This window comes from Phaethon aethereus (genome assembly GCF_964289735.1).
Source record: "Phaethon aethereus genome assembly, chromosome: 15".
Lineage (NCBI taxonomy): Eukaryota > Metazoa > Chordata > Aves > Phaethontiformes > Phaethontidae > Phaethon > Phaethon aethereus.
The window spans coordinates 1784949-1799292 of NC_138591.1; the positions used below are offsets into that span (position 1 = coordinate 1784949).

At 55.0% G+C, this 14344-nt stretch overlaps 1 protein-coding gene across 1 annotated transcript; it reads right to left on the reverse strand.

Moving 5' to 3' along the window:
* Positions 1–4597: 4597 nt before the first annotated feature.
* NPW (neuropeptide W) lies at positions 4598–6431 on the reverse strand (the record flags this gene model as incomplete). Its single annotated transcript, XM_082006621.1, has 2 exons — positions 4598–4633; positions 6048–6431. The coding sequence occupies 2 exons, from the start codon at positions 6429–6431 to the stop codon at positions 4598–4600; spliced, it is 420 nt and encodes a 139-aa protein (XP_081862747.1).
* Positions 6432–14344: the final 7913 nt, after the last annotated feature.

Genomic DNA, 14344 nt, shown 5'->3' on the forward strand with positions numbered 1-14344 from the left:
GCCAGCGCCCAGCCGGGCGGGCAGCGCTGCCGCCCACGGGGAGCGTTGGCGTTCATTCGTGCCACGCTCCACCGCAGTTGGCTCCTCTCCTGCCGGAACGAGCAGCAGAGCGGAGGCCCCGCGCCGCCAGACATGGCAGCTGGACCCATGGGGTGGTGATGGCCTGAGCGGGGAGCGGCAGAAGCACCTCGAGAGGCTCTTGCAGGGCTGGAGGTAGATGGAGACGAGGGGCCCTCGGCTTCACCCAGCTGGGACACCGCCTCCGCCTGCCCAGCCGCAGCAGCCCGGGGGGCTGGGAGCGCAGCCGTGCCTGGGTTTAATCCTACCGTGCTGTGAAAGTCGTGGCCCAGGCGAAGGGTTTTGGAGGCACCAGCTCTGCATGTCCAGCCTCGGATGCCACCCCAGCAGCCAGGTGACCCCGCAAGGGCTGGGACCCATCCTGCAACATCTTCTTGGCATGAGCGAAGGGCTAGGACATCCCCAGGGACCTTCGCTGGCCCCGGAGGTGTTTGCAGCTCTTGACGGGGTGCGGGGAGCACAGTTTGATTAAGGGGCTGCTTCTCTTGACCAGCTGCATGGCTGGGCTGGGGGAGGACGGCGTCTTTCCGCTGCCCGACGGGCCTGTGTCGGGGTTCTGCTCTCTCCTGCAAACTTTAGGAGGAATATCCACCAGAAAATAAGACAGGGGAAATGCTCAGGCCTGGGAAGGTGCCTGTAACCCAGCGTCTTATCACCCAGGAGGGGGTGAAGGGGGGCTGGAGGGGACCCCGAGAGGACATTTTATCTTTGCTGCACCAGCAGCCACTCCTGCACTGGACCTAGCAGTGTGTGCATGTCACCAGGAGTGGGGACATGCACGGGGGTCCGGCAGGATGCCCGGGGAGCAGGCAGAGCCGGGCAGCGCAGGCAGGGCAGCTCCAGCATGGGTCATCTCCACTCCTGGCGGCTCATGCCCACGGCAGGTGAGCTGCCCTGACGAAGCAGCGCGGACGCTCCCCAAATATAGCCCTGTGTACAGTCAACATGGGGGAGGCAGGAGCTGGCATGGCCCGCGGGACACCCGGGGGGACTCTCGGAGTGTGGGGCCCGCAGGAGGGTCCCGACCCGGCGTTTCCCTTTCGGCATCCCGGGAATAGCCCTGGGCTGCTGCAGCTCGGCCGGGGAGATCTCTGCCCGTGTCTCTAAGTCGGTGTCACGACAGCTTGGAAATGGGCAAAGCAGAAGGCACAGAGGGACTGTCCTGCTGTCTGCAGCTCCCACCCCTTATCTCCAGCCCCGATATACTCCCTGGGGCGGCATCCGTGTGAAGGTGTGGACAGTCCGGCGGGAGGGGACGGCACAGGACCCCTGGCAGACCCCGGCTCAGCGCTGGGTCCCCCAGCCTGGGGCTCCCCACAGGGACGTCCAGAGCCATCACAGGGACCATCTGGGGTGCCCAGCTCTGTCCGAGGGCTTTCCATCCCCAGCCACCACCGCACCCAACAGGGGCCACCCACCAGAGGGGGGCTCGGACGCAGCCCGGCTCAGCCCCGGCTGCAGCCGCCTGCATCCCGATGGGGTGAGAAACAACTTCTGGGCAGAGCCGACGACAGAGGAAATTCATTGGGGAGTTTTCTTCCTCCTGGTGCACACAGAGTCCCTGCAGCCATTGTATGTGCATGGGCCAGCCCCGGCGTGAGCTCACACCAGCTCCCCCACGGCTGCCAGATCCTGTCCCAGTCGCTGCCCTACCCAAAGCCCCCAGCCCCAGCGTGCCCAGTGGCCTCGGTGGATGCTGCTGGTCTCCTGGGAGAGGCCGGGGAGCCGGGAAGGAAAGGGAGCTGCCGGGTTGGGGTGGGACATCTTCCTGCCTGCCACAGCCCCTGGGATTCGCCCACCTCTTGGACTGGAACAAAACGCATCCGCTGGCACGGCGGGCTGGGAGACGGCGCACCCCGTCCGGGAAAGCCTCGCTGCGTCAGCCGGCCCCGGCTCCGGCTGGCGGTGCTGGATCTGCAGATCCAGGTCCAAACCCCACATGTGCTGCACGAGGACCCAGCACCCGGGAGCAGCCCCATCCCTGGGCTGCCCTAATCCAGAGCAGCGGGACGGGCTTTAGCCCAGACCTCCCATCCCCTTCTGGGCCAGCGCTCTTGGCCGGGGCTGTGCAGACAGAGCGGCACCCATGGGGACAGCTCCCCACTCTGCAAGGGTGCAGGGACGGGGACATGGTGGCAGGGCTCGTCCTCACCCCTGTTGCAGCTCCCCAGCCCTCCCCACCCCCTGGCGTCGGCGTGGCCTCGAGATGGCATGGCAAAGCCACCCGCACCCCCTGAACGCTGCCCACCACTCCACAGCCTCAGTGACCTGGTGGAACATGGTGGGAGGGAAGGGGTGACGTGTCCCACCGTCACCTGGGGGTTTCTTACCCCCCCACATCTCCTAAAGCCCAAACAGGTACCGGGAATCGCCCTCCTCAGCTACAGTTACCCCCCGCAAAGCTGCTCCATGGGGGTCAAGGGGTACCAGGACTCTGAATGGGGCCAGGACCCGACATGCTGCTGTGGCTCTGAGCCTGTCTGTGATCCCCCCCAAAAACTTTCATCCGCCTGCTTTGCTCCCAGCCACAAACCCAGCCTATGGCAGGCAGGACCCGTCCTCCTCTCCAAGAATTCCTGGGGCTGCATTTCATCTGGGGGCATCCACGGGGGCCAGGACACAGAGTCTCCATGCTCCAAGTTGTGGGGTCCCTGTGGTCCGGGCACACAGCCCCACAGAGCGAGGGGGACGGAGGCAGACCATGGGGAGGATGGAGTCTCCCCTGGGACCAGTCTCTTAGAAGGGATCGGATTAACGTCCGTCAGGGATGGCTGGGTCCTGCCCCAAGGCAGGAGAGATAATTAAACGCCTTCTTAAGCTTTCTTCCATTTTACTGGGCTTGTTGACCCCCAGGGAAGGCCCAGGCGTCTCTGGAGAGCTGGGAGCACAGAGGAAATTATTTTACAGCCCCAGTGGGGAATCAGCTCATGCTCCTTAACAGCAACTGGAAAAAAATATTTTACAAGGTGAGAAGTAAAGGGCTTGTGGTTAACTGAATGTCTCGCTGGTTTTGCCCCTGTAATTGGCACGTACAAGTGTTTCTTTCCAACAGACGAGGGCGGAAGCGCACGCTCGAGTCACATCTCTCATCACATCGCCCTTCATCCCCCTCTCTGTGCATCCTCCTGCGCAAAGCTGACCTTTACGTTTTCTACCTCATTTTATCACTTACCTCCATTAAGAACGGTGGCCACTCCACAGGCTGATTGGCACCCTGACAGGTACGGCCCTTTTCAAGTGCAGCTGCCTAATGGGTTATTGGCAATCATGTCTCATTTGGCCCATCCGAGCACCGTGCTGCGCCAACGAAGAGCAGAAATTGGAAAATCATGGGAGGGAATGGAGAAGGGATACGGAGGAGAAAGCGGTTGGGAATCAACTGGGAGACGATGATCCTTCATGTGTTACAGCACCTGAAATCCTCCCTGAGACCCGGCAAGGGGTGACGGCAGCCCCCCAGTGCAAGGGGCGGCATGGCGGGCAGGGCTCAGCATGTGCCGGCTCCCCTGACGAGCACCGCGAGGGCTTTTTCCCCTTCAGATCCGAAGCACACAGCACAAACCCTGCTGTCCCCGCTCCACGTTCGGCTGCAGGGGCTTGGCAGGAGCAGGCGGTTCATGCGAGGGGTGGAAACGTCTCTTTTTGCCAGGTTTCCTGCTAAAGCCACCAGCGCTGGTGGGTGCCAGCTCAGCAATTCACGGGAGCTGGACTCAGCACCCAAACCTCAGTTTTCTCTAGAGCCCAGATCCCTCCTGCTCCACCACGTGCTCCTGCCCAGCCCCAAGGTTTCTCCCTGTTTCAGTGGGGAATAACATTTATTTTCATCAGTGAAGACATATATAAAATTAAGCTCTAAGCAGGCAAATAAACAACTGGAGCAGTGAAGCCCCGCAGAGCTTTCGTTCAGCCCAGTCCAGGAAAGATTTCTAACTTTGTCATCTTAATTGACACTTAGCCTGGCACTAACTCCCTGACAGGCAGTAAAAGAGATTTACTGTAAAGCTGCAGAAGAAATTGTGTCAAGGAGTTAAATCATGTCAGAAAAATCTGGGAGTGACCCAGCCGCTGGAGTGCCTGACCCATGCAGAGCCATACCAGGTTTTGCTTTTAAAAAAAACAAAACACAACAGCACAATGAAGCCAAAGTTTCCTTTGATCAGTTCTCATTTTAATGAGGGCAGGTTCCTAGGAAGCAAACAGTACGTGTTTGTATCATATTGCAAACAAGCTAGTACAGAAATCTAAAAAAAAATAAACAAAAATAAATATCTTCCCTGTTTATTTCTCCCCAAGTTTATAGCACTAGGTTGACCTGAAAACAAGATGAATTTACCACTGCGTCTGGACAGTGGCCACAAAAAATCAGATTTTTTGGAATGCAACTGTCTATATGGTTTCAGAGAAGTCAGAGTACCAAGAGATCCACCGGTGAGACCCCTCCTTGCCAGCTAGGGTGAACGGTTTCTACCTCAGGCAGCCAACACTCCTCCAGCGCTTGAAGCACCTCTGCCGGGCCCCTTCAGCGGATCAGAGCCATGTCTTCAAGTGGGAGAAGCTGAAAGCAGAAGAGGGGCTGGGTTATTTCAGAGCCTCACCTGAGTGCCTGGCTGCACGCCCAAGCCCCACCACCACCTCCCTCCCCGCGTGGGACCACATTTCCCCTCTGCACAGCGCTGAAACCAACGCTGCACTTGTGATATTCATGAAATACTCTCCTCCGTGGGCTCAGATCCGAGCCGCGGTGACTGCGGATTCCCTTTGTGCCACCGTGCACACAGATAAACCCCATGCAGACACCCAAATACCGGCCTTGGACCTGCCTCCGAGGCTCCTGTGGCAATTTTGCTGTGAAATCAGAGGGATGCACGCATGTACGCAAGTCCAGAGCCACGACCGTGGTAGCCGGGACTGCTCAGCCAGGCTGTGGGAGGTAGCGGGACAGCACAGACATAACGCAGGGCTGAGCTGACCTGTCTGGGCTTTCCCAAAAAGATACTAATCCCAGATTTCCTCCAAAAAAGGAAGGGGAGGAGGAATACAGCTACGTGTTTCAGGGGCTGATCCAACAACTGAAAGCCTCTGTGGATTTCAGCTGGATGTTGGCTACAGCTTTACATAAGAGGAAAGAAATTTAATGCCTGGAACCAGCCCTGAGCCAGTCCCACGCAGCCTGGCTGAGCCCCGAGTGGGCAGGGGTCCTGCGGAGGGGCCACGTTGGGAGCGCCTCGGCATTGCCGGCCTGCAGACACCGCTGCCGGCACGGGCAGCTGGCTCCCACACGGTGCAGGTTTGTGAGGCACCAAACTGGGGGCACACAACTCATTTGGCTCCTTTTTCTGCCCTAAAGCCAAAGAGCAGCTCCCCCAAACACGTCCCATGGGGAGGAGGAACAACTGCCCCCTCTTCCTGTCTTGCTTTGCTGGGTGCAACAAACCTTGGGTTCAAGTTCAAAAACGTGGCAGAGACTCACCTCATGCAGCCACACTCAAGTAGGGGTGACGGGGCTGTAAACCCCCCGGGACCCGGGCTGTGCCCCAGGGTCAGGAGTCCCCTCACTCCCCCAAACTCTCCCAGCCCAGCCAGGACTGGGGTGCAGAAGGCAGTGGTGGGTATCAGGGGGCAGCTCCTCACATCTGGGTGATGCTGTGGGGCAGTCCAGCTCTCTGCTTGGGGCACCCTGAAACCCTGGTGCCTGCATGATGGGGGACTGCAGCAAGGCTCCCTGCACCCCCCGTTACCTGGTGAACGCCCTCCGAGGCTCCCTGCACGCCCCGTTACCCTGGTGAAGCCCCCCCAGCACCCCAGGGTGCCGCAGGGAGACCGCAGCAAGGCTCCTGCACCCCGGGCACCGGTGGCACCCTCCAGCATCGTGCCCCCTGGTCCCGGCGACACCCCCAGTGAGGCCCGCCCTCCCCCCTCCCCCCCCCCGCCCCGTCGGGGCCCCGGCGCAGCCGCGGGAGCGGGTTTACCTGAGCTCCGCGGGGGCCGGGCGGGGGTCGGGCGGGGGCCGGGCGGGGGCCGCCGCCGCCCCGGCGGAGCAGGCGCTGCAGGAGGCGGCCGGGGCCGGGCGGCGGCGGTGGGGCGGCGGGCGGCGGGCTCTCCCCGGCGGGGCGGCCCGGGGGCGGCGGGGCGGCGGCGGGCACGGCCGCCCCGGGGCGGCGCGGGGGCTCGGCTGCCAGCTCCCGGCGCCAGAGGTAGGGGGAGCGGCGGACGCCCATGAGCAGCCCCGATGCGCGGCCCACCGTGTGGTACCGGGGGCTGGCGACGTGCTTGTACCAGGCGCCCGCCGGCAGCACCAGCCCCAGCAGCACCAGGGCCCCCCAGGCGCCCCCCGACAGCTGCCCCCTCGCCATCGCGCCGGGCAGGGTGCGGGCAGGGGTGCACCCCGGCCCCGGGCGCCCCAGCGACGGCTGCCCCGCGCCCGCGCCCCGCCGGTTTATACGGCCGTCGGGAGGGGCACCCCGCGGCTCCGCCCCGGCAGCCCCCGCTGCCAGCCCCGGCCCCCCGCCCTCCCCCTGCAACCTGCCCCCGGCATCCTCCCCGTGGCCCCGAGCATCCCTTCCACACCTGACCATCCCCCGAGCATCCCTGAGCATCCTCCTTGGAACCCTGAGCATCCTCCTCCCGGCCCGAGCAACCCCCCCGCTGTCCCCTTGGCAGCCCCCTGGTACCTTCCCCATGGCCCCGAGCACCCCTCGCAGCCCTGAGCACCGCCCCCCCCCGCAGCCCTACAAACCTTCCCGGCCCCTCAGGACCTGCTCGACGGCAGCAGGATTTACTGCTGGAGGAAGAGAGGTTATAGACTGACTGCAAGTGAGGAACCCTCAGTGGGGACCTGCATCCCCCCTTCAGGTATGACCTCAGCCTCACTGCCTAGAGAGACCGGCTGCGAGGCACAGGAGCATGCCCTGGAGCAACCGTAAGTAAGAACAAATGGCAGTGATGTTCAGCAAAATCCATCCTGAGTGGGGTACCAGACGGAGGTGGGCGATGCAGACTGAAGCCCTGCTTTGGTTACCTGCCTCGGTGCAGAGATGCTGCTGCGGCTGGCACGGAGCAGAGGTCCCACACATCCCGGGGAGCGTCATGTGCAGAGCTCGACTGGCTCCTCTCTGCCTTTGTAGCGCTCACGACGTGGTGAGACTCGGATTTCACTCCCATCCTGCTCAGCACAAACTAATATCCCCCACCGGGGGTCCTAGTGCCCATGAACTTGCCTCGGTGCGAGGCAAAGTCACGACTGCTTAAGAGGCACAAAGCGGTGGGAAGAGATGAGACACTGAACCGATGCGGGGGGCTCAGACGGCTGCTGTGCTCGTGCAGAGCTCAGGCCCCTAGGAATGCTACCCCCAGGGTCGCTGCCAGCTCTTGGTCACCTTTCCATCATAGTTCAAGATGGCCAGCAGCCAGACCTCCTACCCAAACAGCTACTTCAGTGGGTAACGCCTGCTCTTCCGACTCTTCTTTAGGAAAAAAGAAGGTGACCCAGGAGATGAATACCTGATTCCCATGGGACACCTGCCAACTTGTCTTCCTCTCACCGAAGCCTACTGCCTTCATAATCCAGATTACAGGACCTGGTACTTCAGCCCCTTCCAACGCTCCTCTGGTGCCACTTCTTAACACGGGGGGACTGGGGATCCAGTAACACCATCCCCACTGCCTCCTGCTGAGAGCTACTTTATGTTTTCTGGATCAAAATCTTGTGACCACAAATGTTTTGCTCGTAGATATTTTGGAGGGATGCGAGGAGCCGGTCGTTCTGCTGCCCGCTGCGATTCGGGAGCCTGCAGCGGACGGGAGCGAGCAGCCGCTTTGCACTTTCTCCTGCAGCGAAGCGCTCAAGACTGTTTGCAGTGGAATTGTCAGGCTGCTTCCTCTCCTCTTCTGCAACTCAGTTCTTCTGAAACAGGATATTACCATGAATTTTGCCATTCCAGTCAGGTGACTTTTTCCCTCAGATTCCTTAATAAAACCAAACAGGTCAAATTTATGCTCATCAGGGAGCAATTCCAGTTCCTCTTGTTTATCAGCCAAGTTCTTGGCTTTACACATTGAACTATGACTAAATAATTTCTTTTTTTTCAGGCCACAGAGCAACTTGATTAATTTTCTTCTCAGCATCTTGCATGCTCCTGTGTGCCCACTCCTCCTTGTTGATATTATTTTAACATGCTCCCAAGGACTCTGGCCAGCCTGCTTCCCCCCGTCGGGCTTCCCAGCTCTTTACCAGCCCCCATCCAGCCCCCATCTTCTCACGCCCGGCAAACCCGAGTTCCCAGCAGTGAAACCTTCTCCACCAGCCCAGCTTGCACACGTCGGCATTTTGTGACCCTCTGCTCGGGCATGGGGACGTGGTTGCACGTTCAAGCAGGAGACAGACACATGCTGGGGACCCCACAGCATATGGAAGCAGGTTCTGCCCATCTCGTCCATGCAGTAATGGTGAAATTCCCAGCTGGTAAGAAGGGGATGCCGGCCTTTTCCCAAGCAGAGTGCTGGAAGTTACGTCTGTGCAGAGCACGACTCGCTTCTGTTAATGAGCTGGACCCAGAGAGTCCAACTCACCCCTGGCCAAACTTCTTGGAAGCACCCAGGCTTACAGTAAGGACGAAGCCGGGCTTCCATCTCCCACCGTGCAGATCATTGATGGGTGGGCTATTTTTGTCACCCTTTGAGTGCTCTGGATGTTATGAACGGCCTCACCACTTTCATGTTTTAATAGAGCCATTAATGAATGGCATCGGTACAGCACACCATCACATCGCATCCCTCCCTGGTCACCGAACTCCGTTTCATGACAGGACACGCGCTGCCAGGTTTATTTCACTCAATCAAAAGCCATTATACTTTCTTCTCCCCCTGAGAGATGGATCAATTCTGAACGACCTGGCACTCAGTCGGGAGAAGGCAGAGGCTTGCTCCTACCTCTGCCCCATTCCCAAGCAAACAGGCGGTTTAGCAGCTTGTTTTGTTGCAGCAATACACCAACGTGGGCTCAGCCTTCCCACTCAGGAATGGAAGATTTTCTCACTCCTAAAGATCTGCCTGAAGTGTCTTTTACGTGTATTTTTGGCATAACTTGAATAATGTGTCATGCTGATAAACTCTCCAAGAACTGAACTGAACTCTCTCCTCCCAGTGCATGGAACGATTCCTGCTTCAGCCAGCCTGTTGTGTCTGCAAGGCACTTTGAGATCCTACAGGCTGATACAGTCAGGCTCCGGATCTCGAGCAGAGTGCACGTTTCCTCTCCCAAGTATTTTTAAATATCTTTTGAACGAAACAGCTGACAAGCAATCTGTCTTCTATTTATATTCTAAGTAGTTAAAATACAATTTTAGGATTCCTATTCCCCTCGCAGAAGCTGATGCTCCTGCAAACACCGTAGCAACATCAGCGGACACACGGCACCGTGCTGCTCCGAGGTGGTCTTTGTGCCAGGATCTCCCCCAGAGGAACAACACCCTGGTTCTTCCTGGTAGATAAAAAGCTTTTGAACAAATCCTGGCTCCTATGGAAGTTTTCTACAGACTCCCATGAGATTAAGATTTCAGTCTTTTGGGTCACTTCTATAAGCTCAGGTGCTTGGCTTCACCTGAGTGGAGCCTGGTTGATCTCAAGTCCTTTTGAAAACCTTGCTTTTATGTTTTCACTTAATAAACACAATTATTAGCTCCAGCATCACATTTACCAACTACACAGACACTGATCTGAGACTTTGCTCAGCTACCCCAGTGCTCGAATGAACCCTTAATGATGTTATCCCACATCTGTCGAGATGAAGGGCAATGGGATCTAACCATATGGCTGTGCTGCTGAAAGTATTTAAGGTCTTTATCTTTTATTTTGGAACAAAATTACTCTTTTTGTAGGAGGAAGACTCCGCTGTTGGGAGGGCCCTGGCTCCCAGTCGCCAGGGAGGCAGCCGCAGCCGCTGCAGCTCCCCATGCCCCTGGATGCTCGGGCTCTCCACGATATACTCCCTCTTCTCTGCTGGACCAGCCATCTCTACCACAGCTCCAAGCTGAGATACCAGAGCATGAACCGGGGTTTCAGTCTAAAAAAATGCCTGGCTGGTGGTCGAGGGGGGTGAGCAGCTGGAGGTGTCACGTCTTAAACCTCTACAATAAACCCAGCCGAGCTCTCTCGTCAAAGCCCTGACTCTCTTCCCGATTTAATGCCTGTTGTGCTCTCGCCTCCCACCACACACATTACTGCACCCATTCAGGATTTGTGGCTTTTGAGAATGATCTAAATGAATTTGATGTCCCAGAAAGAGGTACTTGAAAAATAAACCGGTGTGGTTTAATGATAGCATTTTCCACATTTTTATTATAATGACTCTGGTGTTTATTGGAAGGTTAGCAACTCAGCCAAGCATGAAAACAAAGCAATTGAAGAGGCCATCTCTGTGATGGGGTCTCTGGCACGCTTGGTCATTAATGCTCATTCTATACATGACACTCTTTGGCCATTTGGTCCCTACAGCATCTCCCTGTGGGAGTATGATGAGAGGATGGATGGAGGCAACATCATTTTGGATGAGGAGCCTCATGCACTCTGGTACAGAGCCTGCTTCCTCCTCTGGCTGCAGAGCACTCTGCAAACGCACATCGCCTTGTTAATTGTCATCATCCTGTTATTCAGGTTGGGAAACTGAGGCCCAGAGAGTTCAAGTGAGTTGCCAAAGACCACACAAGCGAATGGCAGGTCTGGCCAAGTAACGGAGCCTTCTGCTCTGAGGTCCTTCGCCCAGAGACTGCCTGGCTCTGCCTTCCCATGCAGGGCACAGGTTTTCCTCGGAGAGACGGGCACAAAACAGCCAAAAGACAAAAGAGGCTGCACTGCTGTGAAATCTGCTGGAGGCACAAAAAAATAGCAAAGGAGCTCAGAGGTTGCAACAAGGACGAGTTTTGCTGCCCATCCCCTACCAGGCAGTGCCACGCTCATCCTGAGCCGGTGCAAAGCCCGGTGCTGCTGCAGGCAGTTGTCCTTCAGATAAGGCTCAAAGCTCAGCATCTAAGCAACCTGGTACTGAAGATGCCACCTGAAAAGGTGAACATGAGAACTACCCTGCCTGGCTGCCCAGGAGGGCAGTGGTCAGGGCCCTTGCCGCTCCATCTCTGCCTGCACATGGAATTTTCTGCGGTTCACCCTTCACCTACTTTCCCAGATTCCCATCCCTGCTGCCTCTTGCATTACTTCAATCTGGGAGCAAGTGAAGTCTTAATGGCAAGAAAAAAATATTCCCACATATGTGGCTCAGCAAACCTTGATGCTTTCCAACAGCCAACACACTGCTGAGCTTTCCTGGTGAATCAGAACGAGTGTGTTTTGCTAAGGAGTGTGGATGAGCCACTTAGCGAGCGGGACTCAAGCAGGCTCAGTCCCTTGGGTACCGCAGTGACAGCACCCCAGGCAGATAGTCCCAGGAATAACAACATTTGCCATTTTCTTGCATCTAGAGTGTGTCCTCGTCTAATAAATTCAGATTACAGAGCGATTCCTTTCACCAGTGATTCAGAACATGCTGATTAAATGCTATTTCTTTGTTCCTCTGAAATAAAGGAACTGTAGCTGATACAAACAAATTACGATTTCAAACTGAGAGTCAAGAAGCACCTTGACTCCATGACAAAGCTGCTGCATATTTTGGTGGCTCTGAAGAGAAAGAGGAAGCAATAAGCAGTGTTTCCTAATATTGCAGATCTTCTTATTAAAGTGCACTAAGTTAATTATTTTACTCCTAAGAAACGACTAATTCCTCGCTATTTTTAGATTTGTTTACTATTTTAAGAGATTTTTTCCAGGGTCCAGCCACATGGAAGTTAAACAGCAAGCAGTAAAGTCTCCAAAGGATAATAAACTATCTCAAATTACTTTGCTAATGGAACAAAGAGTACTGTAAATGTCACACACGCTATAACAAGAGTGGTAGAAACCTTTACATGAAACAATGGATCCATTAGCACTAAGTTAAAAAAAAAATCACAGACTCGCAATATTTTTGCATAGTTTCATGGAGCTTGCTGCTCCAAGCCAAATGAACTTGTTTGTTCACTCCCATTCTGCAGCTGAGCTCACAACACGGCATCCAGCTTACTAATCACACACACTCTCAAGGTATCGATCATTTAGGATTTCAAAGCCCTTTATAGACAATAATTAAGCTCCACCGCACCCAGCTGAGTCAGTAGAATTATTCCTGCTTAGAACTAAAGCACAGAAAGGGAATAACTGAATCACTGATTGGAGACCAAAACGGAACCCAGGTCCTCCGCACTACCCACCAAACTCCACTAATCGGTCCTCACCTGCCCAAGCTTAACCAAGTAGTCCACCCATCATCCGACAAGCTACAGACATGATCCTACACTTCTTACGTGACTCACCGACTTGAGAACCTGACTCTGATGCAGCTACTTGGGTGAAAGGATGAACTGTCAGAAACCATCGCATTGCCCAGCCATCCAGCCCTGTATTTTGCCTATTTTGCCTCCAACAGCTGCAGTTGGCAGAATATTAAGAGTGTCTAAACATCTCAAGGGCTGAAGAGATGTCATCATAGAGTGATTTTGACACAACATAACACCACCGAAGAATCATGACGAAAAAAATCACGAGGATGTGGCATGACAGCATTGCCTTAGAAAAGCAGTAAATAAGCAGCAAAGGCAAAAATCTGAAATGCAGGTAAAAGAGCAGGGAAAAAAAGATGCCATCAGATGGCTGGCTCTAATGCAAGCAGATCTCTCAGCCCCCTCCAGTCCATGATTCAGTCTTTCTCCTGGAAGTAATTTACAATAACGAAAGCAAGATAATACCCAGATGTGCAAAGTGCAGAGTATATTTGGCTCCGATCTGAAGCATGTTTACTGTAAGGAGGAAGAGTTGTGAGATGAATCTTTTCTTTGACAGCTCTGAGATCTCTTAACCAAATCCCACACGACCCCAAAGTGCTCTCCTATTTTCTTGAAATTTAATTAGGTGAGGCTATATTGTACACACAATTATACACGCGTAAGATAATAGGAGTAGAGGGCTCTAAGGCATGTAGATGAGAACAAAATTTGTCTTCAAGCAAATCTATACACAGGTGGAGTATGTTTTGCTTGGCACGAATGCTTTGCCAGATTAAGAGCTATATTTGTGAAACCCTCTGAGATATCAAAAAGGAGGCACATTAGCAGTCCTATTCCTGGACCAGCACTACAACTAGAATTAAATATGCTACAACTGTGTTGCAAGAAGCACAATGCTACAACAAGAAGCTCAACGTCCCACACCGATCGCATGCAATTCTTACTGCTGTTTGTGCAGTCCCTGTAGGTTTGACATCGACACCCTACTTCCACAAAATCAATCAGCAGGCAAAAAAAAAAATCACATTATTCAGAGCAGAGTGGTTGGGTTGGCAGGGCACGAAATGGGGAGTCAGGAGCTCCCAGCTGCACTCCCGAGGTATCACTTATTTGCTATCTGACCTCTCCAACTTTCTGAGCCTTAGCAATGCTGAATATAAAAATGGGGATGAAAACATATCTCCGCTTGAAAAGCATGCCCAGATCACCAGGCAGAACTTGTGTTTGCCAAGCCTGACGCTGGGCCAGGCTGGACTAAGCGTGGTTAAGGTTTGGTCACAGCTCAGCTCTGCAGACGCTCCTGAGGCTCCAACCCTGCCCAGAGCGTCAGGCAGGGCCCTGCACTGGCTGCTATGTCCCCTCTGATGAGCCCCAGCATGAGCTCTCCTCCCCCGTACGAAAACTGGGGCAGGAGCAGCAAGGGAGCTCTTGCTGCCGAGCTGCTTTGCTTCTGTCCATTGACGTTGGCTCCCGTAATGTTATTTGAAAATTGAGCCCTCTGGAGGCCCTCATCCTGTTCTGGGAATTTGCACATTCGTGCTTCACCTCGAAAGCCTAATGCCATTTTTTTCCCCGCACTGTTCCTTTGAATTCCCATCTAGGTACTATATTTTCTGTTAGCTGCACTTACCCTGCTCTCATCCTCTGTCAAGCTGCTGCTAAAGAAAACTCTTATCACTAGACTAACGTTTATGAACACCTTAAAATACAACTCTGCTTCCCGGCATGTCTCTCTTTAGACTTCAAGGATCCTTCCCCTCCCTGTTCACCCACACCCCCCCTTTAAGGAATAGCTACTTTTCAGAAAAGCTTGTATCACCAATTCATGTTTTTTCGCAAATATAGAACTTGGAGGAAAATTTCCTCATCAAATCTGAAGCTGTGCATCGTGCAAAGTGCAT